The following is a 26,808-nucleotide window of genomic DNA, read 5'->3' on the forward strand; positions in this document are numbered from 1 at the left end:
TTTACTATATAAGCTAATTGATATAAGCGGAGTTAAGGTCCTACATTTCTCATCATTATAAAATTACACTGAAAGAAAAGACATTATTCAAAGGCCTGCTGTACCAATATTAACTCATTCTTTCTACAACCCTATGAGGAAGGTCTACATTTATTTATTAGTTGTAAAGCCTATGAGATAGGCACTATATTTTTACAAAAGAAAAAAAAACACCTGAGATGTTAATTTGCCCCAAATCACCTAACTAGTAAGTAGCATAGTAGGATTTGAAAGCATATTGTCAGGGGCGGGGGGGATGGGGAGGGGGGATGGATACAACTGTACTTGAACAATTTTTTTAAATGTTAAAAAATAAAATAAAAATAAAAAAGAGCATATCACAGGGAATAAGAGCACAGACTCTGGAACCAGACAGCCTGGTTTATATGCTCCATAAATACTAGTTAATAGTTCAATAAATGCTAACAATTTTTCATTTATTATATATCTCATTTAATTCCTTTAGTATGCCTATTAAATAGGATTCATCTTTATTTAATTGACAGAAGAGGCTTGGGTGCCAATAGAGCAAGCTTTGCCTAAATACATTGTTTACCCACCCAGTGTTAGCTCCGTTAGAGCTGGAGCCCTCCAAAACCTGCTACCTCCAGAGCTGGTTTGGAGCTCTTTTTACTTAGCCTCTCTGCTAGAATCTCCCCTTACTAATGGAATGATGATCACATTGTGACAATTTATTCACTATTATAAACAATGCTATAATAAGCATTAATAGTATATACATCTTGTAAAATACAGGGTCTGGCAGAAGTAATACCTGCTTGAGTGTGGTTGGCAGGGTAGTATGGGTGTAATAATTTATAGTTTTAACTTGAACATTTCCCCTAAAATGTTATATGGTGTGCTTGAGTGTGATATTGTTGTTTCAGAATTACATGTTTATGACTTTAATAATTTAGTCATAATAAAGGGCGTTATTTGTGCCAGACACTGTATATTTAAGAGGATTCCTACTAGAGGAATTGCTGTTTAAATATTTATAGATCCCACCAAATTGCCCTCCAAAAGCTTTACTAAATTATAATCCTTCAAAGTGTGAACATGTCTGTTTCTCTCTATCCCCACCAATACTGGTCATTGATTTTTGTCAAGAGGATCAGCTAATTAAACTTTTTTAAAAGATTTTCTTTCTTTTTAGAGGGGAAGGGGAGAGGGAAACATCAACGTGTGGTTGCCTCTCACGTGCCCCCTCCTGGGGACCTGGTCTCCAATCCTGGCATGTGTCCTGACTGGGAGTCACTGGTTTGATTGATTCTGTCATGGCACATTCCTGGATTAAAGGCTAGTCCCTGTTTGAGGCAGGTGCAAGAAGCAACCAATTGATGTTTCTCTCCCTTTCTCCCCTTCTTCCTCTCTCTAAAAATAAAGGTTCAACTCGAATCCCTTCTGAGATTCTTCCTGAAAGCTCCAGTCCACACTACTCCAATGACCCCCAGCACTGAACACACATTCATCTTTATATATACACTCATATACCCAGTCTGCCCCTTCCGCTTGGAGGCTGAAATTGCATTTTATTGTTCTTTAAACTGGTATTCTTCCTGTCTTCTTCCCTCTTTGCTTTCTCTCCACCCCAAATACCAACATAAGATGTGTACGATACAAACATACAAGAAATATTACTGGTGATGACAGCATATGTCCCTTTGCATTCCAGCTTCTATGACAGGGGTCACTCTCCCAACTCCCTTCCCACTCCCAATGCCTTACAGGGCTAGGCAGAAAGTAATAGAATGGGTAATGTAATTCCATGGAAGAAAATGAGAAGTGGTGGCAATTTATGAGCCAGAGAACACAACCACCTAAAAAAGAAACCGTATTCAGCTCCTAGCAAATTGTCAAGTAACAATATGTTCAACTTCATGTTGATAGCATCTCTATTTTTCAAAAGCGAAAATTTGTATTTTATGTTAAATGTACTTTTTAAATGTCAAGCTAACATTGTGTTTGTTGGGTTGGGAGTGTGATGAGGTCAAACTCCGTATCTGTCAATTAAAGACTCTAAATCAGAGTCCCTCCATGTTTTTGTTTTCTCATTTGTTTAATCATACAATGAAACATCCAAAACAACTTCTGAAAGATAAAGTCATTTATATCACTGCCAGGATTTAGTTGTTCCAGTGTGGTTTTATTTCTCTCAGACTACACTAAATATGAAGGCAGAGATCATATTATTTATCACATCAGTTTCCAACAGTGCCAGCACTAGAGAAGGTCTGAGAAAAACCTGTTGTTGAACCACTGACTGAATAAATGAAGACATGAACAGGTAACTAATTTACCTTTAGATTGGAAATTCTAATATTCAATGTCCATGTAATCAGCTGAGTACTTGGCACACTGACCCAAGGTACACAGTAGAAGAGCATGCCTTAACCCCATTCTTCATATTACATTGCAAATATTGATCAATATTTAATATTTGTGGAACAAGATGAGAGAGGATGTTTGGGTCTCATCATGAAAATACGACAGCTCTTTCTATGACAGTCATGTCTAAACTCATGGCTTCTTGGCTTTCAACTCCAATTCCAATGACCATCCCCGAGTTTTATACCCCTTTGGCCCACATGTCCACTGTTCAGGATTTCTCTGGGTGCTAGTTTCTGCAAGCCAACTTCTGGGGATAGATGGTTTGGGGTCTCAGCTGTGGACACTGCCTTGCTCTTTCCTCCTTTGCAGCTCCTCCCGCCGCCTTGCCTGCTGTTCACTCATGCAGTCCCTGAAGGCCTGCACCTGTGGCTGGCACTGTCGCCAGTCCTGGTGCTGGGCCATGCACTCCTGCACTGCATAGTGGGAAGCAGCACAGCCAGAGCGCGAGATCAACTGGTCCAGTGGGTCCTCTTCCTCACCCTCCTTCTTCACCTGTTGGGCCCAGGTATGGCCTTGAGCTGACATCTTTGGGAGTCTCTAGACATCAATGGAAGCAAGGTTAGAATAGGAACATGATTATATATGGGGTTCCTCTATTATAAATAATACTGATCACTGCACTATTATAGCTTATTTATGCATATGTGTCTGGAGACTAAGCTATTGAGGACAGATAATGGGCCTCATTCAACTTGGTGTCTTCAGCACTAGGCCTGGAAGACAGCAGGCCTACAAAATGGTTTGAACTAAAATGAGATAAAGTATGTGAGAATACTTAGAACAACACTAAATACACTCAAATGGATTCTGCTAATAGAATTTGAATTAGGTGAAATGTCACCTTTCTGAAGAAGCTATCTCTGATTCACAAGCCAAGAATTAATCTCATCCTGGCTGAGTGGCTCAGTTGGAGCACTGTTCCATACACCACAAGGTTGTAGGTTCAATTCCCAGCCAGGGTACATATGGGAGGCAACCAATCGATGTTTCTATCTCTCTATCTCTTCCTCTTTCTGTAGAAGCAATGAACATATCGTTGGGTGAACATTAAAAAACTAAAGAAACAAAGAATCTCTCTTCTAATATGGCCTTATTCTACAGCTGGAGAACAAAGTTTAACACTAGGGAGAGAATCCAAGAATGGGTATAGTTTGACATATGGGAGGAATGGAAAGAGTTGTGTGGCTGTAACTTAGTGGCCACACAAGAAATGAGTCTGTGAGGTAATTGAGAGTACTTGACGTGAAGTGTATTTGCCCAAACTTCTTCCAGAGATCATTTGCTTTGGAACACTGAACAAAAGGTAGCATACAGAAGGAACTAAGAAAGGCTTTAAGAGAAATGATCTCCGCCTTTGTACAAAATTCACCATGAGACTGTACAGGAACTAGAACTTGTGAATGCCTTTCCCATGTCTCTGACTTATTCAACAAATGATCACTGAGTACCGATCATATACCAGACACTATTCTACAGTTGAGGATACAGAAGTAACCAGGAGAGATGCAATTTCTGCCTACACAGAATTTATAATCAAGTAAACAGGCAGCCTACTATACACTGTGTACAGATAGCTCAGACTGGGAACACAGTGGAGTGATATCTAATCCTGACAAGGGTAGAAACAGGCAGGGAAGGTTTCCTGGAGGAACTGATTTCTAAACTGACCCTTAAAGGATGAACAGGAGTTAGCCAGAGATGGAAAGAATATTCCTGTCAATGGCAGGGAGGGGTGGGGGGCAGAGGGGGCTGGTAACAGAATTTGACTTGAGAGCAACAGAAAGTTCTGTATGGCTGGAGAATAAAGTTATGAGAAGAAAACAAAACAAATGAAACTGGCAAGATGACACAGTATTTGATTACAGCCAGGCCTTGTTAGCCATGTTAGGGTGTTTACAGGGTAATAGGGAAGTGACAAAAAGGTTCCAAGCACTCCATAGCGCTGCATAAACTCATTCACTTTGGGGACAGTACAACCTGAGGAAGGAGAAAATGGCCTTTGAAACAGACTTGTGTTGGAAACTAGCTTTGTCACCGACATATTGGGTGACCTTGAGCAAATTACTTCATATCGCTTTTGAAAAATAGAGAGAATATACACCCCACAATATTGTTAAAGACTAAATGAGATAATGCATGTAAGCAGCCTGGCACGTCCAAAAGAGTTCAATATATGATAGTCCCTATTACTGTACATGTTTCCTCTTCCTAAATACATTGTGAGCTCTTCAAAGGCAAGGTGCAAACCTTGAAGCAAGCACACTAGAAAGCACAGTGCCTTAATTCCTAAACCAAGAATCTGGGTTTGAATGCCGGCACACGCTTTACCATGCAATCTTTTTCAGTTTCCTCCTTGACATAGTATTTAACTAGCAGGACTACTGTAAGGTTTAACATAATGATGCCAAATGCTTGGGCCACCATTGAACTCAAAAAATGCTACCGTACTCTTCCCACCTAGCTTCCGTCTCCCTGGGAGTAAAAAGAGGAATACCCTTGCTCAGAGATCAGGGCAAGCTAGGTGGCCAGCCTGGACTCAGGAAGGCAAGGAACGAATGGGGAAGCGGAGAAATTCAGGTGGCCAAATCATCTGAGGCTGCCTCCCACCTTCAGGAGAGGGCGCAGGCGCGCCCCCGTCCTGCTTGTCACGCTTCACGGAGCAGGAACGCGGCACCCAGTGCTCACCGAACAGGCAGACAAGAGGATGGGCATGAAAGCGCGCACCGGTTTCGTAAGCAGTTGGCACTCCCCCCGAAAAGCCTGTCTGCAACCAGCCTCTGTGAAGAGTAGCGCGCAGAAAGGAAGTTGGGTGGGGAAAAAGGAGGAAGGGAGTCACCGCGCATTTGTATTGGTGGCCTCTCGAGTAGATCCCACCAATCGTACCTCCCGCAGCCCTTTCAGAGGACTCGTTTCCGGAAAAGAGCGGAAGAGGTGGGCTGGTGCGGTGGGGTCAAGATGGCGGCGCCTTTGAGGATTCAGAGCGACTGGGCCCAAGCCCTCAGGTGAATCCAGACCTAGAACTAGGACAGAGGAGGCGGGTAGTGGATATTGCCTTTCCGTCGAGAATCATGCCCAATCCAGGATATCCACAGAGGTTACTCATCAATTGTTGAGCGAGCACTGGGTCTAGAAAAAGACTTTTAAAACCCACGTGGTCATTGTTTTTTCATCCCCAGAAGGCCTGTCCTGAAGCTAAAGGACAGGAAAACTGGGAGGCAGGAGGCGGAGTAGTTATAGTCATTTAGTAGATATTTACTGGTTGTCAGCTATTTGCTCAAGTCCCAGTACTCACCACCACCACATTGTCTTTGAGTGTGTTTGTCGTTTAGACTATTGTGTTCTGTAAACCATGTAGCATCTATCATGTCCAGACTCGACCTAGATGCCCCGCGCTTTTCAGACGCAGTTAGTATGTACTCAGAACTGAAGGGGTGGTTCCTGCCCTCAAGCTGACAGTTTAATTGGGAATGCACAGCAAGCAGTTCATTTATTTAACATATTTATTTCTGTAGGTACCAGGATGAGTACAGCCGTGCCATAAATGGCAACTATTACTACTAATAAGGGTTTTTCTAATTGAAACATTGGTAAAGATGAATAACGTTCTGCCATTTAAGAAACACCTTACTAGATAGGCTAAAATAAAATAACACTTACTACAACACGGAATGTGTGATAAGTAATAAAGGAAGAACACATTTATTGAGGGCCACCAGGTGCCTATGAGAGAATGGAGCATCAGATTCAGAGGAAGTAAATTATCCCAGACCGTGCAGCAAATAAGTGATAGAGAGTTGCTGACAACTTAAACGCCTGGGACTTCTATATCCTAAGAGTGTTAGGGTGGTGAGATAATGGTTTGAATGATTGGGGAAGTGCATTCTAAAACATGAAAAAAGTCTGTAAGGTGGTAGAACACAGACCTTGTATACTAGTCCCAGGTTTCAATTCCTCCTTCATAACAGTGGCCTTGGGCAAGTCACCTCTCTGAGCTTCAGTTTTTTAATCTTTAGCATGGAAATAATAAGATACCTTGTTAAATTGTTTTGAGGGTTAATGATGCTATATGCAAAGTGTCTAGCACAGGGCCTGGCTTACAATAATCCCCAAAATATCTCAATATATTCTTGATTTTTCAAAGCTATGCAGCTGTTAATGAATAGTGAAGTTACTGTTGATGAATTGGTTGAGCTTCATTTAACCAACAGATATATACATTAAACACATAATCCACGAATATTTCTTCAACAAATAAAGTTTGTCTTGGAATAATTTATGCCTGGGTGAGGTGTTAGACTAGATTATATTTAAGTACTGTGGCCAAACTGGAAATTATATAATCTTTCTCCATATGCATCAGTGGCATCCTTTTCAGTGTTGAGTGAGCCTAATTAGGCTTTGTCTCTCTTCATAGGAAGGATGAAGGGGAGGCCTGGCTGAGCTGTCACCCCCCAGGTAATGTCCTTAAATCTACACTTACTCCCTTTAGAGAAGGAGGATTTACTACCCCTAGAAGAAAGCTTCCTGCTTTCTCCTGACCCAAATTCTTTGCACAGCGCTCATAGTCCTGAAACCTTCTTGACTACTCTGTGCTGCATTGACATCACCCCAACTCCTTCATTCTAGGGGAAGGCCTTTAGGTTGGTTTTCCATTTGGAAGCCATAAACTTTTTCATAGAGATATTGCTGATACATATCAATCAGCCTCTTAGCCATATATTATTGTATTCTAAGCAGTTCTATTACTTGAAGTATGACCTTCATGAAGATGATTCCTATATCTGTAGCTCTAGCCCTGACCTCTCTTCACAATTTCAGGCAGTTGTATGCTAGCTGTTTCTGCCTGAAGCTCTTGTCATCTTGAGTTTATTACATCTAAGATCAAACTGAGTGTTTCTGTCACCAAACAGGTTCTCCTTCTTAATTTTCTCATTTAAGTTATATCATTCTAGGCGTCAGAGTATAAAACCTAGACACTTCACTCTGCTGTATCCAGAGCTCCCAAGTCTTACCAATTTTTCCTCAGAATGACACTCCTGTGTTATTCCCATCCATTCATTTGCACTTAGTGTGGTAACACTAAAAACAAAATAAAACAAAAACCTCTCAATTTGTGGGAACATTTTGTTTTATTGATTATTTTTTATTTCAGATATCTTTGATGGTTTTATATAATAATCTAGTTTATGAGAACTAGTGTTATGAGAACTAGTTTTAAACAAAGTTTTCTTTTGAGGAAATTGGTGCATAGAAGAATAGATGATAGCTGGAAGGGCTCATAGTCAAGGGCATTGTTGTGCTTTTAAAGATGGGAACTAATTGGAGAACAATTAAAGTATAGGTTACAGGTAGAGAAGAGAAGAACTAACTAAAAAAACCAATGTCTTAGAGGCCAGAAAAGGAGACTGAATTAAGTTTAAAAAACTAAGATAAAAGAAGGTGAGATTAAGTGCAGATACAAATAAATACATAGACGTGGGCATGGAAATGTGAGAGTATCTTACAGTCTCAGTTTTCTTTGTGATATTGAAGGTGGTGTCAGCTCTTAAAGAGGAGGGTTTGGGGTTTTTTAAGTAACAGTTTTATCAAATTAAAATGTGTGCTATCTATGTGCTGGGTGCTTTACATACATTAATTATTCTTACAACCCTATGAAGTAGGGACTATTACTATTCTAATTCTTTTATAACATCTTTTTTTAATTTTTATTTTATTTTTTTAATATATTTGATTGATTCTGCTATTACAGTTGTCCCATTTTCCTTCCTTCATTCCCCTCTACCCTGCACACCCTCTCCCCCACATTCCCCCTTTAATTCATGTCCATGTGTCATAAGTTTTTTAGCTTCTTCATTTCCCATACTATCCTTGCCCTCCCCCTGTCTATTTTCTACCTACCATCAATGCTACTTATTCTCTACCTTTTCCCCCTCTCTCCTCCCACTACCCTGTTACTTACCCTCCATGTGATCTCCAGTTCTGTGGTTCTTTTCCTGTTCTAGTTGTTTGCTTTTGTTTTTGTTTTGGGTGTGGTTGTTAATAATTGTGTTTGCTATCCTTTCACTGTTCATATTTTTTATCTTCTTTTTCTTAGATAAGTCCCTTTAACGTTTCATATAGTAAGGGCTTGGTGATGATGAACTCCTTTAACTTGACCTTGTTTGAGAAGCACTTTATCTGCTCTTCCATTCTAAATGAAAGCTTTGCTGGATAGGGCAATCTTGCTTGTAGGTCCTTGCCTTTCATGACCTGGAATACTTCTTTCCAGCCCCTTCTTGCCTGCAGAGTTTCTTTTGAGAAATCAGCTGACAATCTGATGGGAACTCCTTTGTAGGTTACTGACTCCTTATCTTTTTCTGCTTCTAGGATTCTCTCTTTCATTTTAATCTTGGGTAATGTAATTATGATGTGCCTTGTTGTGTTCCTTCTTGGGTCCAACTTCTTTGGGACTCTCTGAGCTTCCTGGACTTTCTGGAAGTCTATTTTCTTTGCCAGATTGGGAAAGTTCTCCTTTATTATTTGTTCAAGTAAGTTTTCCACTTGTTGCTCTTCCTGTTCCCCTTCTAGCAACCCTATGATTTGGATGTTGGAACATTGAAAGATGTCCTGGAGGATCCTAAGCCTCTCCTCATATTTTTGAATTCTTATTTCTTCATTCTGTTCTGGTTGAATCTTTCTTTCTTTCTTCAGGTCTACACCATTGATTTGAGTCCTGGTTTCCTACCTGTCACTGTTGGTTTTTTGTACATTTTCCTTAATTTCATTTGGCATAGCCTTCATTTTTTCATCTAATTTGTGACCAAATTCAACCAATTCTGTGAGCATCCTGATCACCAGTGTTTTGAACTGTGCATCTGATAGGTTGGCTATCTCTCCGTTGCTTAATTTTATTTTTTTCTGGAGCTTCGATCTGTTCTTTCATTTGGGCCATTTTTTTTTTTTTTTGTCTTATTGCACCTGTTAACGTATGAAGGGCAGAGCCTTAGGTGTTCACCAGGGCGGGACAAGCCACATAGTTGGGTTGTGATGCTGTATGTGGGGGAGGGGTCCGAGAGGTAACCATGGCACTTGCTCCGCTCTCTGTTGGATTTCAGTCCCTTCCACCACTGCCCACAAGCAAACTGGGACTTTATTTTTGGTTCTGATTCCCATGTGGGTGGGCTTGTGTACATTCTAGGACCCTCTGGGTCTTTCCAACGAACTCTCCTGTGAGGCTGGGAGTGTCTCCTGGCACCTCAACCCCCATAGGTGTTTTCAGTCGGTGTTTTGAGGCTTTATTTCCTGGCACTGGGACCCTGGGTTACCTCCCAGTTTCACCTGGTTTATCTGCATGCAAATGTGGGACTGCCTGGTCAGCCAGCAGCCTTGTGCGCTGTGCCCCTCCACAATCTGCCGCCTCGCTGGGTCTGCCTGTTGCCACTCCATGCCCGGGGTCTGCCAGCCATCACCTGTGCGCCCAGGGTCCACCAGCTGCTGACCTGGGCACCTGGGGTTTGTCATCTGCTGCTTTGCACACATGGTGCCACCACTGTTTTTTGCCGTGACCCTTCCACACTGGGCCACACAACTCCGTCCCTCCTACCGGTCTAGATGAATGTGTATTTTAACTCTTTGGTTGTCGGACTTTCATACAGTTCAGTTTTCCATCAGTTCTGGTTGTTATTTTGTTTCTAAATGTTATTTTGTTTCTAAATTGTTGTTGTCCTTATTTTGGTTTTGCAAGGAGGCACAGTGTGTCTACCTATGCCACCATCTTGGCTGGAAGTCCTGTAACATCTTTATTGAGATATAATTTACAAACCATAAGGTCGACCTTTTGAAGTGTAAATTCAGTGGATTTTAGTATACTCACAGAGTTGTATGTCTGTCGCCAATATCCAATTTCAGAACATTTTAATCATCCCTAAAAGAAATCCTATATTCTTATAACAGTCACTTCCCGTTTCCCTTTCCTTCTAGCCACTGATTGACTTCCTGTCCCTGTTGATTTGCCCATTATGGACATTTCATGTCAACAGAATTCTATAACATATGGCCTTCTGTGTCTGTCTGACTTTCATTCAGCATGACGTGTAAGGTCCATCCATTTTGTAGCATTCATCCCTTTTTGTGGCCAAGTAATATTCTATTGTATGAATATACCACATTTTTATCCATTCATCAATTGGTAGACATTTGAGTTGTTTCCACTTTTTGGCTATTATGAAGGAAGAAGGTTTTGATGGCAGTATAGGCGGCATGAGAATTGGCTGCTGTGGGGAATAGAAAGGGCAAAAGGAGTGCAAAACTGCAGTGTTTGGGAACATGAATTGTGGTGTTAATCTGCACAATTGTGCGCTTTTTTGTAGCACCACTCATCAGCCTGCATGTAGAAATCTAGAAGGTGGCTGGGTAGTTTAATTCTAATTCTACTATATAGACAAAAAAATACCAAGACACATCATTTCAGTGACTTTACAAATGTAGAGAGGTCATTGAGGGTGCCAGCAGGAGACCGGTTGAAATGATGTATCGTGAGGGCCAGACTTCATAGGGCAGTTAGTGAAGCCAGGAGGGGTTCATGGACTGGGCCCAAGCACAGAATTCCTCAAGCCTGTTTTTGTGGCATCTTTCTTCACTAGCATTTCATGCCACTTCTTTGCCAAAAGCTTCTTCACTAGATCTTCTCTAGTCCAGACTTCTACCCTAGATTGTGAGTTCCTCTGTCAATGTCCTTCAACTTCCATTTCTATGACTGTTGTAACCAAACTGGTGTATTAATTGGTACCTCCCTTGTTCTTTCTGACTTTCTTTTGTTCCTGGCATGCCCCTTCCTTTATCTCCTGCCAGGACCTATCTTTCAAGGCCCCCCCCTCTCTGTGAAGCCCCCCTACTCTGTGAATCCAGGATGGTTTTTACTTCCCTCTTACTCCTAGAGCTTCAGTTTGGTGCCAACAGTTATTTGCTGAATAATTTATAACAGCCTGCTAGTTTCTGAACTCTAGGACTTTACAGTCCAATGGGAGATCAGAAATGTAAACAGCATGTTACAGGCTGTTACAGAAGTATATATATAAGGTGCTGAAGAGGATTAGAAAAGAATGGTTTTAACTCTATTTTACCATCTGCATGTGCTAATGTATAGAATAATATCTTATTTAGCCCATATGGTTCTACTTAAGTACATTTTCCAGATTAATAAAGCTTAGCTCTCTCTACTGCGTCTGATACGTATATGAGTATACTGTGGATAAAGGCATCTATATTCACATTGATCTTCACCTTTCATCCTGGAAGAATTCTGTTTCACAGCCAGTAAAACTCAGGTTCAGGTCACTTCAATATCTTTCTCTACAGATGCTACATCATGTGTCTAAACCTCTGTTTCTAGTTTTTAGCCCTTCAGTGTATTCCTTCTCAAATTTGGGTCACTTAGGCTAGTATTCTTCCCACTTCTCCTGATTTTTAACACCAGTACCTGGTTTTCTTCCATGAACTAATTTCCTACCATCTATACAGATACCTAAATTGGGTCTTCGAGGAGAAAAAATGTTAAATTCTTACTATTTTTTGAGACATGCTTCTTTTGTGCTGTATAGGGAAACCAACTTTGTATGGCAGCCTCACCTGTCAAGGAATTGGCCTTGATGGCGTTCCAGAGGTTACAGCTTCGGAAGGATTTATTGTGAATGAAATAAACAAGGTAGGTTTTTGTGTCTTCTAGATGGCACTGCCCGTGCATACGGTTATACCCATATATCTGTTTTAAATATTTATCCTGTTGTGTGTGTATCAGTGTCATCTCCATCTCATTTTTACAGTAATCACTGTTTGTACTGCCTTCAAATGTCAAAGTTTTTGTTTTGCAGTTACATATACTTTTAAATGCAATCAGACTCCCTTTCCCCTTATACCAATGCTTTCCAACAGATAAATAATGTAAGCCACATATATCGTTTTAAATTTCCTAGTAGCTCCAAAAAGAAACAGTGAAATTAATTTTAATAATATATCTTATTTAACTTTCATGTATCATGCATATTGCAAATATTTTCAGAAGCTCAGTATCCTTAATTTATATCCCATAAAGTTTCCTTTTGGGTTGTGGTTGGAAAATATATATATATATATAATAATACATAAATATATTTAAAATTTTATATAAAATATGTAAATATATTTTTATATTTATCAAATATTATTTCTAACTCCAAATAAAATTAGTGAGATAGTTTACATTTCTCTTATTAAGTCTTTGAGATCATATGTGTGTTTTACACTTATAGCGCATCTCAATTCAGACTCTAATTTTGTTATTAGAAATACTTGATATGTATTTAGATTTTATAAAATTGAAGACATAGATTACATATTTCAAAAGTTTCCTAATGAATCAAATATCAATTTTTATATTAAACTTTAAATAAAATTTAAAATTCAGTTCCTCATTTGCATTGGGCATATTTTGAGTGCTCAACAACTTTATGTGGTGAGTACCTACCTGTTGTCAACATAGCACTATAATATGTCTGGGTGGGCCTTGTGAAGACCTAGGCCTTCACCAAGTACTTAATAGTTTTTCTCATTGGTCTTTGCGGTGAGTAGATAACCAAGCTAAGTGTTGCAGAACTCATGATCTGACTTTCCTTACCCATTCTGATGGCTGCAGTCAATATACTCTGGTGAGATGATTTCCAAAGGGTAAACTAGCCTTTCTTTCTTTTTTCTTTTGTAATTAAACTGTTGCAGTTGTAAAATATTTCTGGTATACTGACAAGAATAGAAAATACAGGTCTGGCACAAATAATGCCCCTTTTTTATTACAAAATCATAAGCATGTAATTCTGTAACATAACAATATCACACTCAAGCACACCATATGAATTTTAGGTGAAATGTTCACATTGCTGTGTATCTCACGCAAGACATTTGCGTACCCTACCAACCACACTCAAGCAAGCCTTACTTTTCCAGACCCTGTATTTTGTTTTCTACATGACATATTTAGCAAATGTTCATTTGTTACCATTTTTGCAAGGTGATAGGCTACCTGTTAACACTGTATATTGCTGTGTATAATGCATACTTTTTCCTCCAAATTTTTGAGGGAAAAATAAGGATGAGCAATATACATGGGTAGCACTAATTCTGTATCTGTATAAATATTTTTAATTCTTATATTTATGCTTATGTGTTAAAAGTATAACTCTAGGAAGCAATAATGATATCTATATGCAAAATGGATATGGAGTGTGATCATCAGTTTTGTTTCTAAATATAAATAAATATGTAATTAAATTTAAAAATTAAAATGAGAAAATTTTTTTCCTGAAAGTTTGGGCCAAAAATGTGGGTGTGCAGTATACATGGGGTGCATTATATATCTTATGCTTGTTCTTTTATGAACAGCTATGGAATTGTAGAAAGTGTCGGTGGAATTGGACAGATCTTCTGATGCTTACGAGCAATATGATTTTGGACAAACTCATAGACAAGACAGCAGTATGGTGATTACCAGAGGGAAAGGGGAGTTGGGGGAGGTAGAAGAGGGTATAGGTGGGATAAAGGGTGATGGAAGGAGACTTGACTTGAGTGGTGAACACACTCTCCAATATACAGATGATGCATTATAGAATTGTACTCCTGAAACCTACATGATTTTATTAGCTAGTGTCACACCAATAAATTAAAAAATTTTTTAAAAGAACAAAATATTATTTTGGACAAATAACTTAGTTCCCTGATTCTCAGTCGTCTCGTCTATAAAATAGAGATAATATTCTACCTCATAGGCTGGTTAGTGAGGAGTGAGACTGCATATGAATGAAACTATAAAATATTACAAAAGTGAGTTATTGTTTATTATAAGAGTCTTTTCAGGTTGGCACTTTAAATTTCCATTTTGCAGATAAGCAGATAAACCCAGAAAGGTTTATTAACCCCTAATAATCAAGGCTAATTAGACTGGAGTTCTATTAACTTCAGGTATAACACTGCCTGGCAAGCCTACATTTGTCCCGGGTGTTTCACTGCTATCCATCGATAGTCTGGGTGCTGACTTCTTTCTTCCCTTCATACTCAGGCCCTGATACAATTTTTACCTTCCAACTTCATTGCTAATTTCTGCTGTGTACCTGCTGGGTCAGACAGTAAGTGCTTATGGTTGAGCATTCATTTGTTTTCTAATTGCCATGAGTCACTTTGTTATTTGATGTTGCTACATTGTTCTTTTAACCAAATTTGTGAATATGCTTAAAAACCTAACCCCAAAAGATAAAAGTTCCACTTTGAATTTTACCTTAGTGTAGAATACTCACACTCCCTCCTCCAACCCCCCAACCCTAAATTCTGTCTGTGTTGATATATCCCGCAGCTTTTCTTTAAAATTTTTTTTATTAACAGCATGATTCTCTACTGCTGACATTGGAAGGTAGTTCAACATTTATCTTCCTTCATAGTCTGTTTATGGACTAAAGGTTAATTTACAGGATTGATAAGCAGGAGAAAACCACTGATTCTTGAAATCTTTCCCATAATTGGCCCTGAAGAAATGAAGTCTTCTGGGAGTAAACCAATGCTTACAGAAACCCGAACACTAAGTTTTCAGAACCCCTTGCCTCCTTGCTTGGTATGAATACTAGCCAGGGGAGTTTAGCTGACACTTTAGTTTTGGGTACAGGAGACAATTCCAAATCCAGGTCAGTGCTCTGGCAGCTGTAGGGGCTTTGTCATGCGGTTAGAAGCAAAAACTCATTTAATGAAAGGCCTGCAGGCAGCCAGGCATGGATATTCTGGCTAAGAAAGTACTGTTTGTATAGATATTCCAATTGCCTTTTTAAAGGAGTAGACGACCTATAATAAGAGCATATTGATTTTCAGTAATAAGACTATTCTAATAAAACTTTTTTCTAATGAACTATGAGGACTGTGCTTGTTGTACATAAATTAGTCTTATAAAGAGGTCCAGAAAAATCTTGATTATTGAAGATATTTTCATTATCCAACAGAATTTCCAGAAACTTGGAAGTACTTTTATGGAAGACATAACAGGTTAGGGGCCCATTTGTGAGTGTAGCTCCTCAGCTCCATTACGAGATCTACACTGAGACGACAGGGTTAGTTTTTTGCTAGTTGGAGGAAGGAATTGTCGTATGAAATCCTTGAGGAAGGGTTTGTGTACCAAGCCTTTTATATCTCTACACATGCTACCTTGAAATACCAACATACTGCCCTGGCTGGTGTAGCTCAGTGGATTGAGCTTGGGCCTGCGAATCAAAGGATCACGGTTCGATTCCCAGTCAGGACACATGCCTGGGTTGCAGGCCAGTTCCCAGCAGGGGACTCATGAGAGGCAACCATACATTGATATTTCTCTCCCTCTCTCCTTCCCTTCTCTAAAAATAAATAAATAAAATCTTTAAAAAAAAAAGAAATATAAAAAAAAAAGAAATACCAACATACTTACTTGGAATGGCTACAAAAGCTGACTTTAGCAAGTCATGTTTACTGAATCTAACATCTGGTTCTAGGTGTAACTTCCTACTGTTGTCACTAGTGTTATCTTGCTACAGTAGCTGAAAGATCTGTGATAATGCCTAGGCCAAACACTCGGGGAATCATAATACAGCTTTGCCTGTGGCAGTGACCAGTCTGCGAACATGTACAGCCAGCCTGACCAGGCCCTACACACTGTACGAGTGGACCATTATTTACGGTACCAGTGTTCTCTGGTAACTGTGGAATGGCTGTCAGCGGTCCAACACTTTCCAAAAGTTCTTATAGGCAGCAAATTGACTTTTAGACTAGACCTTTCGGCCCCAGGCTTGAGGGCTGGTGCTGTTTCCTCACATCTGGTGATCCTGTTCCTTGCCCCACTGCTAATTAAGAATACTGATACCAGATTTTCTTCTAAAAAATTAATGCTGTTATGTTTGTCTATTGTATCTTATTATTGGCTTGTCTTCTATGGGAGAGTTTAACCTAAAAAGACAGTGACATCTCAGTGGTACCAAATTACCTTGCAGCCCTGCAGTGAAAGGACTGCTCAGCTACAAGGGAGTGATAGTTTTATGGGCGGGGGAAGGAGGGTTAGAGAGGATACACTTAAAGGATGAGAATTTCCTCTTGTCCGAATGTTCTTTTTAAGAGGCTTTAATTCTGTTGGAGCAGCTTTACTGATATTTCATCTTTCCCTCTCTCCTTAGAAGAGCATTCATGTTTCATGTCCAAAGGAAAATGCATCTTCAAAGTTTTTGGCACCATATACTACTTTTTCCAAAATTCATGCAAAGAGTGTAAGTATTTTGATAAAATGAGGAGAAATATAATATGTTAATTTTTTATTTTGTGTATTTGTCGACTGTTATAAACAATAATCAATGTGCCATTCACATACTGTGATTATAACAGCTGATGAAGTGTGATAATGTTTGGCAAAATGGTACTTAGGCCACTTAGAGTAGGTGTACGCTTAGAGAAAGGAAATTTGAAGTGAAATTTACTTATATGTTTTACCAGAGCTACTTACAGGCTTTTGGATAATGGTGGTAGTAGCTGATGCTTGCATAATTTGCCACTGCTCATATTTTTGCCCCTTTGTCTACAGGACGGGGACATTTTCTCAAAACTCTTAAGTACAGCTTTTTGGGGGATAATTTCCAAAGGTCTTTTTGAAAAAGCCCTTTCTACTACTGTGGGCTTTTGGAAGCAAAAGTGAGAAATAGGTGGATAAACTGGTTATTTTAAAGCCTCCACTTCTTACTGTGCGGTCCATTTTTTAAAACAACTTTTTTTTCCTTGGCTGGTGTAGCTCAGTGGATTGAGTGCGGGCCTGCGAACCAAAGGATCACGATTCGATTCCCAGTCAGGGCACATGCCTGGGTTGCAGGCCAGTTTCCAGCAGGGGACACATGAGGTGCAACCATACATTGATATTTCTCTCCTTCTCTTCTTCCCTTCCCCTCTAAAGATAAATAGATAGATGATAGATAGATAGATAGATAGATAGATAGATACATAGATTTAAAAAAAAACAAACTATTTTTTCCTTACTGTGAAACAAATAACATGTTTAGGGATGAAAATCTAGGGAACAAACAAATTGAATCACTCATGTTTCTGTAACCTAAAGATAACTGTTGTGAACTTTTTTATACAGCCTTTCTTAGTAGTAATCACAGTAGTAACGGCTAATATTTATTGATTGCCTACTACATGCCAGCATCATGCTAAGCTTTGTGTATCATTATTTTACCCAATCTTTTTTCCTTATTTTACCAAAATAGGTATTACAGTACTTGCTATTTTATGACTTGCTCTTTAGTCTTTAATAATATATTATGACGCTGGTGGGTGTAGCTCAGTTGGTTGAAGCATCATCTCATAAACCAAAGAGTAGAAGGTTCAATTCCTGGTCGGTGCACATGCCTAGGTTGTGGGTTTGGTCCCTGGTTGGGGTGTGCATGGGAAGCAACCAATCAGTGTTCTATCCCTCGCTTTCTCCCTTCCTTCCCCTCTTTCTAAAATCAATAAGGAATGTCCTTGGGTAAGGATAACAGAAAATTTTTTAACTAAAAAAAATATTATGTACATCATATTATATCATCTTTCTATGTATTCTTTTAACAGCTGCATAGTATTCCACTATATGATTTTACTATAATTTTTACCAGTCTTACATTATGGACATTCAAATATTTTAATTTCTTAAATTTCTATTTTGATGATAGAATTAACCCTTGGCTTACAAAGATAGGAAGAATTAGAATACATTGGTGAAAGTAGAGTAGCTGAATCACAAGGAATACAGATTATAAGGCACTTGGTATGTTCTGATTGACATCCACTTAACTGACCTATTCAGTCAACTTTTGCTCTGCATTTCCTCTGAAATATCCTGGCTAATGCCCACAGCATATTCACAGTCTGTAAGCTCTTCTTTGAGGTCTACATACTTCTGACTCTACCGGATAAGTTGAGTGCTTACCGTGAATCAGTTGCAGTACCAGTTACACTGGTTTTTAAATTACGTTAATTAATTAAATATGTTAATATTTAATTAACATAATGATGATATAGTGTGGAAAGGCAGAGAATGATGGTCTGAAAACTAAGTTGATTGCTTTGTAAAGACTTGATAAAGAAGAGGGGCTTTTTGTTTGCTTGATTTTTTAAACTGCTATTATAGTATGAGTGAGCAATATAAATGCAAAATGTTAGGGGAAAAAAAAAAAGAAAAACAACCTAGCCCTGACCAGTGTGGCTCAGTTGGTTGGGCCTCATCCCACAAAGCAAAAGGTCGGCAGTTTGATTCCTGGTCTGGGCACAAGCCTGGGTTGCAGGTTCAGTCTCCAGTCAGGGCGCATCCAAGATGCAGCCAATTGATGTTCCTCTCTTCCTCCCTTCCTTCCCCTCCCTCTAAAAATAAATAAAATAAATCTTTAAAAAAACCATAGGTGAATTTTTGTTTTTAGATTGCTTTGTAAGTATAAATATTCTTACCTTACTTCAAAGAAACTAGAAATTATAAATTGTGCCTTTTGGTTATAGTTTATTAAAAGAAAGTCAAAGTAAAGCTTCCTTGTAGTAATCAGTGGACTAATGAAAAGATTAGTGAATTTTAATGTACATTTGTATATGTGAGTTAAAATGTAGATATTATATATCATTTTCATTATTTTCCACTTTAACTGACATTGTTGATTAATTTTTTTTTTAGATTTTATTTATTTATTTGTTTATTTATTTATTTATAGAGGGGAAGGAGAGAGGGAGAGAAACATCAATGTATGGTTGCCTTTTTGTGCATCCCCTGCCGGAAACTGGCCTGCAGGGAAGCAGTCTGCAACCCAGGCATGTGCCCTGACGGAATCGAACCGTGATCCTTTGATTCGCAGGCCTGCGCTCTATCCACTGAGCTACACCAGCCAGGGCTTGAAATTGTTGATTAATTGACCTATCACTGGGCCCTTTCCATTGCCTAAAAAAGTTCTGACTGTATTATTGCTTTTCTGCCAGCCTGACTTAACATACTTTGTCAGTACTGTGTATTAAAATTTTTAAGTTTTACCTATTTGACAGATGGTAGTCTATTTTATATTAATTTGCATTCTTTTGATTAATCATGAATTGACCACTTTTTCATATATTTATTGGCCACTCTTCATGTCATTTGCCCTTTTTTTTTAATTGACATTTTAGAGAAAGAGAGAGAAGGGAGGGTGGGGGGAGAGAGAAACAGAGAAACATTGATTGTTCTTGCACTTATGTATGTATTCGTTGGTTGTTTGTTGCATGTGCCCTGACCAGGGATTGATCCCACAGCCTTGGTGTATTGGGTCAGTACTCTAACTGAGCTATTCAGCCAAGGCCAAAGTGTGAATTTTTTCTTTACTGTTAAGAGCTTTTATAATAAGAATACTGATCCTTTGCCAGATATATTGCAGATTGTTTTTTCTAGGTTATTGTTTGTTTATGATGTCTTTTGACATAGAGATATTAATTATTTCTAGATATTAAAACCTATCAGTTTATTCCTTTGGTTAACTGCGTTTGGAGTCTTGCTTGGGGTAGTCCATGATTTTATACATATAATCTCATGTGAATATATATAAAATCACTTTTACTTGCATATAACATAGTGGGTAAGAGCACTGACTCCAGAGACAAACTCATTGGATTTGACTCCCTGATTCAAATCTTGGTTCTGCCACTTAGTAACTGTGTGACCTTAGGTCACATAATTAACTCCATGTGCTTATCTATAACATGGGGGTGAAAAAAATATTTATCTCTTAGGGTTGTTATGAGGATTAAAGCAGTTAGAATTGGACCTGGAACATAGTGAGTACAATATAAGTGTTTGTTAATTAAAATTGTAAAGATAGTGGGGTTTTTTTGGATGGTGATGATTTTGGGGGGATTATTATTAACTTTTGTTAATTGGTTTGAAGTAGGGAATCTAACTTAATTCTTTTTGAAGTAATTAGCATGTCAGCACTATAAAATAACTCATCCTTTACCTCACTGGTTTGAATAGTCATCTTTTCCAGTATTTAGGATTGTCCCATCCATCTGTCTGTTCTTGCGCTGTGACTAACAAAGGGATCTTTAGCCTTGGACTCTGACCTGGGTTTCTGTCCTGGCTCTACTATGTCATGGTGGGAAAATTACTTAATCACTTTTTAAACCTCAAATTCTTCATTTGAAAAACAGATATAATACCTATGTTACAGATATTTGAGGGAATTACATGAAGGTAGTATCTGTTGCATGTCTGGAATAAAATACCTATTCAGTAAATGTTAGTCCCCATTCCTTTTTCTTTAATAAAAGTTCAGAGGCAGGAAACAGCTGGTACTACCTATAGTCTGCTCTTCAGTGTTTGGTCACTTTGAAAGAAATGGATAATTCAGACAAAATTACTTTTTAGGTCTAGGAACATGGGCCCCCAAAATATGTAACAGATAAATAACACAGTATCCATGTCGCCTCCAGGGACAGTACATTAACCGGGAGGATATAGCACAACATGTCAGAGTGTCTCGACTGTGGCAGCCTTGGCACTACTGATATTTTGAGCTGGACAACTTTTTATTGTAAAGGAGCTATTCTGATACACTGTAGACTCTAGCCTTGTTGGGAAATCTGTGATGACAAGCTAACCTTTACCTGAAACACATGTCCTTTGTGTTGGGATAAGTCTTGGAGGAGTGTGGAATGGGAAGTTTATGTCATATTTTAAGAAAAGGTGAGTATTTTATTACTTGTAACTCGGGTTATTTTGTCTTTTGAAACAGATAACATGCCTGGACATTTCCAGTGGAGGAGGCCTTGGTGTGTCTTCTAGTGCTGATGGGAGCATGAAAGTCTGGCAGGCTTCCAATGGAGAGCTCAGAGTAAAGGCTTTGGATATATTTTTAGGGGCTTTTACATGACAGGTAGTCTAAGAAAGGGTGGACTGGGTCATGGAAAGAAGAGTGTCTTGTTCTAAAAATATAGTACCATCACACTTCAATTGATCTTTGTCCCATTTGTTAATCTGAGAACCATCTTTGAGGTTGGTGATTTGCCACAACAAATTGGGGCTGGAAGAGTGGAGGAGCCAGTCCAGTGCATGTCTAAGTGGGTGGTACCTCAGGTAGAGGTAGATAGTGAGCTGTCTATAGTGATCAGTTTCTAAGACAAAGTAGCTAGGCTGTTATACTGATTATATGGCTTAGCCCTCCGGTGTGTACAGAGGATTTTAAGAAGAGGTGAGTAAGAGTCCTCAAGATGCCCTGGCTGGTGTGGCTCCGTGGATTGAGTGATAGTCTGTGAACCAAAGGGTTACCAGTTCAATTTCCAGGCGAAGGCACATACCTGGGTTGTGAGTCAGGTCCCCACTAGGGAGTGTGTGAGAGGCAACCACACGTTGATGTTTCTTTCTTTCTTCTTTTCCCTCTCTAAAAAATAAATTAAATCTTTAAAAAAAAAAAAGAGTCCTCAAGTCTCCTCAGCCTCTTATATGTAGAACTAGATTTAGAGCCATGGAGTTCAAATCCACATCTGTAGCCAAAGCCAGAAAGGGAGCCTGCAGCTCTTAGAACACTACCTGGTAGGCAGATAAGCTAAGTGATGCATTGGACCTCCTTAGTTTTGAAACCCGGCATGTGAGTGTAGCATGTAGATATTTCATTTACAGAATCAAGGATAAGAGAGGTATGAGAACATCAAGGGATGGACAAGAGAACTAGCCTGAAATTTTCTTTTGTTTTTCTAGAGAATATTGGAAGGGCATGTGTTTGATGTGAATTGTTGCAGGTTTTTCCCATCAGGCCTTGTGGTTCTGAGTGGGGGAATGGATGCCCAGCTGAAGATCTGGTCAGCTGAAGATGCTAACTGTGTGGTGACCTTCAAAGGTCATAAAGGAGGTATGAATGATGCTTTTTTTAAAGGCTTCTTTAATCATCCCCAGAAACAAATCGTTAAAAAAATAGAAAGAGAAGCTCGTTTTCTGCATAAATACAGATAATTCATCCAGCTGGCCATTTGATGAGCTGCTGTTTCCCCAAAGATTAGAAATTCCTTTGCTACTCAGTCTAGTTATTGCTATCTAGAACTAACTGTCTTACACAAATAGTTGTTTTCCACAGTTGATAATGGAAAAAACTCTCCCCAGGAGATTATCTATCTCCTTGTGTGCTGAGAGGAGAGGGAGAGAGTGAACCCACATTTTCTCATTATTAGTCCTTTGGCTGAGGCGATAGTAGAAGGTGGCACATGGCTATGTCACTACACACCGGAAATAGGCAGGTACCAACTGTTGTTTCCATGGATTTAAATCACAGTTCACATTTTAAAAAATGGATAATTCATGCAACCAGCTGATAGCAGATTATAGAGACAGTAAGAACATACTCTCTTCGTAATTGATTGGTTGGTTTGTTGGGAAAAACATTACATTTAGAGATGTTTTATCCTTAATTGAAATGGTAAAAAAATGATAAATAATGTTATTTTTATTTTATAAGTTTGGATATTTTTGAAAATGTAATAACATTCTCAACTCCTTAACATGATCCCTCCTTTGGAACTATAATACACATCCTCTATACCATGCATTTGGGAATTAATTATAATTAATTATGTATTGTTCTATACTTAGGGCATTTAACCCAGTGTTTTTGCCTTGTGTACTTGATTGTATTATAAATAACTTGTGTGTAAGGATTGAGCTTTAAATTTTAGTATTTCTTTATAATGGTTTGTCAAGCTACTCATTTAGAAACACATGTTAACCTCAGTAAATAAATGGTTTACTTCTAAAACTGCAAGTACGTGGCTACATGGAGAGGCAATGGAAAGGATATTTGGAGCCTTCCTCACATTTAGCCTGAAGAGCTGACAGGTCTAAGGAGTCAGAGCAGCCTGCACGGTCCAGGAACCAAAGGACACTAGAGGAAAACGGAGGGATTCACCTCCGATCTGGCTATGCTTCTGAACATCTAAGGTGTGGTGGAACTTCCCAGTGGAACCGTGCATGACTCTGCTATTGAACTTAACAAACCGTGCATTCAACATCAATACACACTTACTCAAGTTAGGATACCTTTGGATTACTGAGTGTGCCCTCCACTTGAATCCTCCTCATGAATCCTAAGCCTCCCAACATTCTTCACTTCCCCTTAAGAATACACATGTGTCACTTGGCTTAGTGTGGATTACAGGATGTTTGTTAATCTGGTTTAATCTGGTTTCGGTAGGTTTTTTGTTTTTTTAGGATTTTATTTATTTATTTTTAGACGGGGTGGAGGGGAAGGGAGAGAGAGAAACATCAATGTGTGGTTGCCTCTCGTCCGCCCCCTACTGGGAACCTGGCCTGCAACCCACACATGTGCCCCGACTGGGAATCTAACTGGCAACCCTTTGGTTCGCAAGCTGGTGCTCAGTCCACTGAGCCACACCAGCCAGGGCTGATTGCAGCTTTTATTCATGTAGTTTGTTCCATTCTTTTGGCCTCATGAGAAAGTTCTGGGGTGAGGTAGAAAAGGAAACCTTTCTAGATGGCAGGTTTTTGGTGAGTGTTGCTTGAAATTTGTACACAGGTATTGCCATTCACAGCTTCCTAACCACAGCTATAGCAGCCAGCCGTGGGTACATGCTTTTAAGAACTTTTTCTATTTTCTAAAGCTTGAATCACTTCCATGAAACTCAATAATATTTTTAAATAGTTGTAACTTTCCAATAAAGACATAAACAGATCTTTGCTTAATGAGAGCTGGAGGTCCTTCCTCATGTTCCTACTGGTGATTCCATAGGATTCTGAAAAGAAATAAGATCCTTTTCTAGTTAGATTTATGCTGAATGTGTTATGGTGATAGAGTGAAAAAGTGGACTTTCTTTAACTCAAAATGCTTTATAATTATTAATATAAAATACAGTTAGCCTTGGCTGGTGCAGCTCAGTGGATTGAGTACAGGCCTGTGAACCAAAGGGTCACTGGTTCCATTCCCAGTCAGGGCACATGCCTGGGTTGTGGGCCAGGTCCCCAGTAGGGGGTGCGCAAGAGGCAGCCACATATTGATGTTTCTCTCCCTCTCTAAACATCATATAGCAGTATAACATGTTGCTTCCTTGGATCTGTTTTTGAGAGGAAGACTATTTTTAAAACCTTGTTTATAGTGGCTTTTATCCAGTAATTGCAAGGATTACATTTTTCCAACTGTAGTCAGCTATATAATTTGGAGTTAGTTTTTACTTTAAATTGGGTATATTTGGAACCTTCCACTGTGATTAGCTCCCGTCTGAGTTGTCGCTAATCATATTTTCTCAGGCCCTAAGTTGGCTGCTTTTTCAATTTGTGGCATTTTCATAAATTAATCTTTTTCTGAAGAAGTCTTTCAAAGTGAAATTTCCAGTAATAGTTAAGGCATATGATCAGTTGCATGGGTTCTCTATCACCTATGCCTTATGTTGAGTTGCTGCGGAGTTTTTTTTATCAAAGTTTGTATACCTGAAGTCATCTCATCTTGAGAGCAATGGGAGCAAGACAAAGATCAGTGATTGACTAAGTGACCTTTGGTCAGGTATTTTTGTTAGTCAATCTGCAAGTATTTACATAGGATCAGTAAATGGGTTTTAATAAAACAAGTACCAGCCCTGCCTGTATCACCATAGGGTCGGATTACTTTCTGCTTTCTACAGCCCTGTGTTATCGCACATATGCCACTGTGTTACAACTCTGTGTCTATAACTACCTTTAACCTTTTACACTCTTTGTTTCTAAGGCCAGACACCAAAGCAAAACTCAGATAGTGGGTAATAAAAGGACTCCAAAAATTTATAAAATCTACCCTGACTGATGTGGCTTTGTTGGTTGTGTATCATCCCACAAATCTAAAGCCATAGGTGCAAATCCCAGTCAGGGCACATGCTTAGTTCTTAGGTTCACTCCCTGATCAGGGCATGTATGGAAGGCAACTGATCAGTGTTTCTCTCCCTCTCTTTCTCCCTCCTTTCCCCTCTCTCTTGAAAAAGAAAGTATAAGATCTGGATATATTGAATGTTATAACACTCTGGATCTTATTTGATCTTTTTTTAGCAGGTAGTCCCTGTCAAACTATGGTGCTAGGGCTTAGGATAGGTCAAGTAGCTTCCCGCTGGGCTCCTTCAACACCACTCTGGCAAAAGCAGAGCACTGTTCACAGTGCCTCTTTGTGAACAGGTGAGGTGGTAGCTCAGCTGCCCCTGGGCCCTGGTGAAAGTGGGCCCCTGACTTGCAGCCACCTCAACTTGTACTGCCTCCTTGCCTCCAAGTGGGCTTGTAAGCTCATTTTCCTGCTGATTACGCCAGGGTGGGTGGGTGGGGAAGGTGGAGTGCCGATTCCCACGACTTCATTCTGCCTCTTTCCATCTGTTGCTGTCAGGTGGGGGGTAGAGGCTCAGTTCACCTCTGGACCCTACCAACAGTCCCCAGCTGGGCCCGGTCAGTGTCACTGGGTGGAGGGATGAGACTGCTATCTCTTGCTTCCTTGGGGTTGGGCTAGAAGGTCATTCCTGATTCAGCCCCACTGAAACTTTGGGTGAGGGAGAGGTAGCAGTTTTCCTGTTGCTGTTTGAGTGGGGTGGGTTTTCTGTTCTCACGGGCCACCAAGAGGCTTTTGCCTGGGGCAGCACACTTTTCTTGGAGTTTTTGGTGCTTGTTTTTTTTTAAACTCCCTGTTTTTTTTTTCATCAGTTCCATGATAGAGGCTCCTGCAGTGTCCCATCCAGGATATGTGAGAAGCAATAAGGAAATCTAGGGAACTCACTGCTCTTCAAGCCCTGAGGGCCGTAGGTAGTCTGCCTTCTTTCCCTCTTTCAGGCTTCCTGTGCTTGTTTGTTGGAGATTTTTTTTTAGTTGTAAGAAGAAAGACCTGGGAGGAGTGGGGCTACTCCATCTTGGCCAGATCAGAAGTCATACCCTTTCTTTTAAGATGGGGAGACTACCCCTTCCATTTAGTTCTCAATGAAAGCAGCAGACCTTTTTAAGGCAGTGATTTTCATATGGAACTCTCTAAGGTGTCTGTTTTTGCTTAAAAAACAGGTTTTTAAGCCAAAATAAAATCTCAAAAACCACTACTCTAGAATACTCCACTAAAAAAAAAAATCCAAAGCTTCTTTTTCCATGTCTGTCTCTCATAGCTAGTTTTTTTTTTTTTTTTACTTAGAGAGAGAGGAGGGAAAAAAACATTGATTTGTTGTTCTACCTATCTGTGCACTTATTGGTTGACTCCTGCATGTGCCCTGACCAGGGATCAAACCTACAACTTTGGCACATTGGGACAACACTCCAACAAACCGAGCTACCCAACCAGGGCTCGCACAGCTAGTCTTTGTACCATTGGGAAGCAGGGACCCCTCTGTTCTGTGTGTTTGTTT

At 39.5% G+C, this 26,808-nt stretch overlaps 2 protein-coding genes across 6 annotated transcripts in view; one reads left to right on the forward strand and one right to left on the reverse strand.

Annotated features, from left to right (window-relative positions):
* Positions 1–1,479: 1,479 nt before the first annotated feature.
* On the reverse strand, positions 1,480–5,216 carry LOC119051754 (cytochrome c oxidase assembly factor 4 homolog, mitochondrial). 2 transcript variants are annotated; one of them, XM_037148711.2, is made up of 2 exons: positions 5,038–5,202; positions 1,480–2,965 (listed from the first exon to the last, which is right to left on the reverse strand). In XM_037148711.2, the coding sequence occupies exon 2, from the start codon at positions 2,953–2,955 to the stop codon at positions 2,701–2,703; it is 255 nt and encodes an 84-aa protein (XP_037004606.1). In that variant the 5' UTR covers positions 2,956–2,965; positions 5,038–5,202; the 3' UTR covers positions 1,480–2,700. The 2 variants fall into 2 exon arrangements, with proteins under 2 accessions (XP_037004606.1, XP_037004605.2); XM_037148710.2 differs by having other exon boundaries at positions 1,485–2,967; positions 5,116–5,216.
* Positions 5,217–5,367: 151 nt separating this feature from the next.
* PAAF1 (proteasomal ATPase associated factor 1) overlaps positions 5,368–26,808 on the forward strand; it is a 31,538-nt gene continuing 10,097 nt past the window's right edge. For 2 of the 4 annotated variants that reach the window (XM_037148684.2, XM_053670864.1), the window contains exons 1-6: positions 5,368–5,432; positions 6,845–6,885; positions 12,009–12,112; positions 16,614–16,703; positions 21,207–21,305; positions 22,169–22,319. In XM_037148684.2, coding sequence (XP_037004579.2) covers positions 5,386–5,432; positions 6,845–6,885; positions 12,009–12,112; positions 16,614–16,703; positions 21,207–21,305; positions 22,169–22,319 — 532 coding nt within the window. In that variant the 5' untranslated portion in view covers positions 5,368–5,385. Of the gene's footprint in view, positions 5,433–6,844; positions 6,886–12,008; positions 12,113–14,498; positions 14,559–16,613; positions 16,704–20,205; positions 20,251–21,206; positions 21,306–22,168; positions 22,320–26,808 lie in introns of those variants that run through there. The other 2 variants (XM_037148685.2, XM_053670865.1) reach the window with 2 other exon arrangements.

This window comes from Artibeus jamaicensis, unplaced genomic scaffold (genome assembly GCF_021234435.1).
Source record: "Artibeus jamaicensis isolate MK-2021 breed Jamaican fruit bat unplaced genomic scaffold, CSHL_Jam_final contig_64, whole genome shotgun sequence".
Classification (NCBI taxonomy): domain Eukaryota; kingdom Metazoa; phylum Chordata; class Mammalia; order Chiroptera; family Phyllostomidae; genus Artibeus; species Artibeus jamaicensis.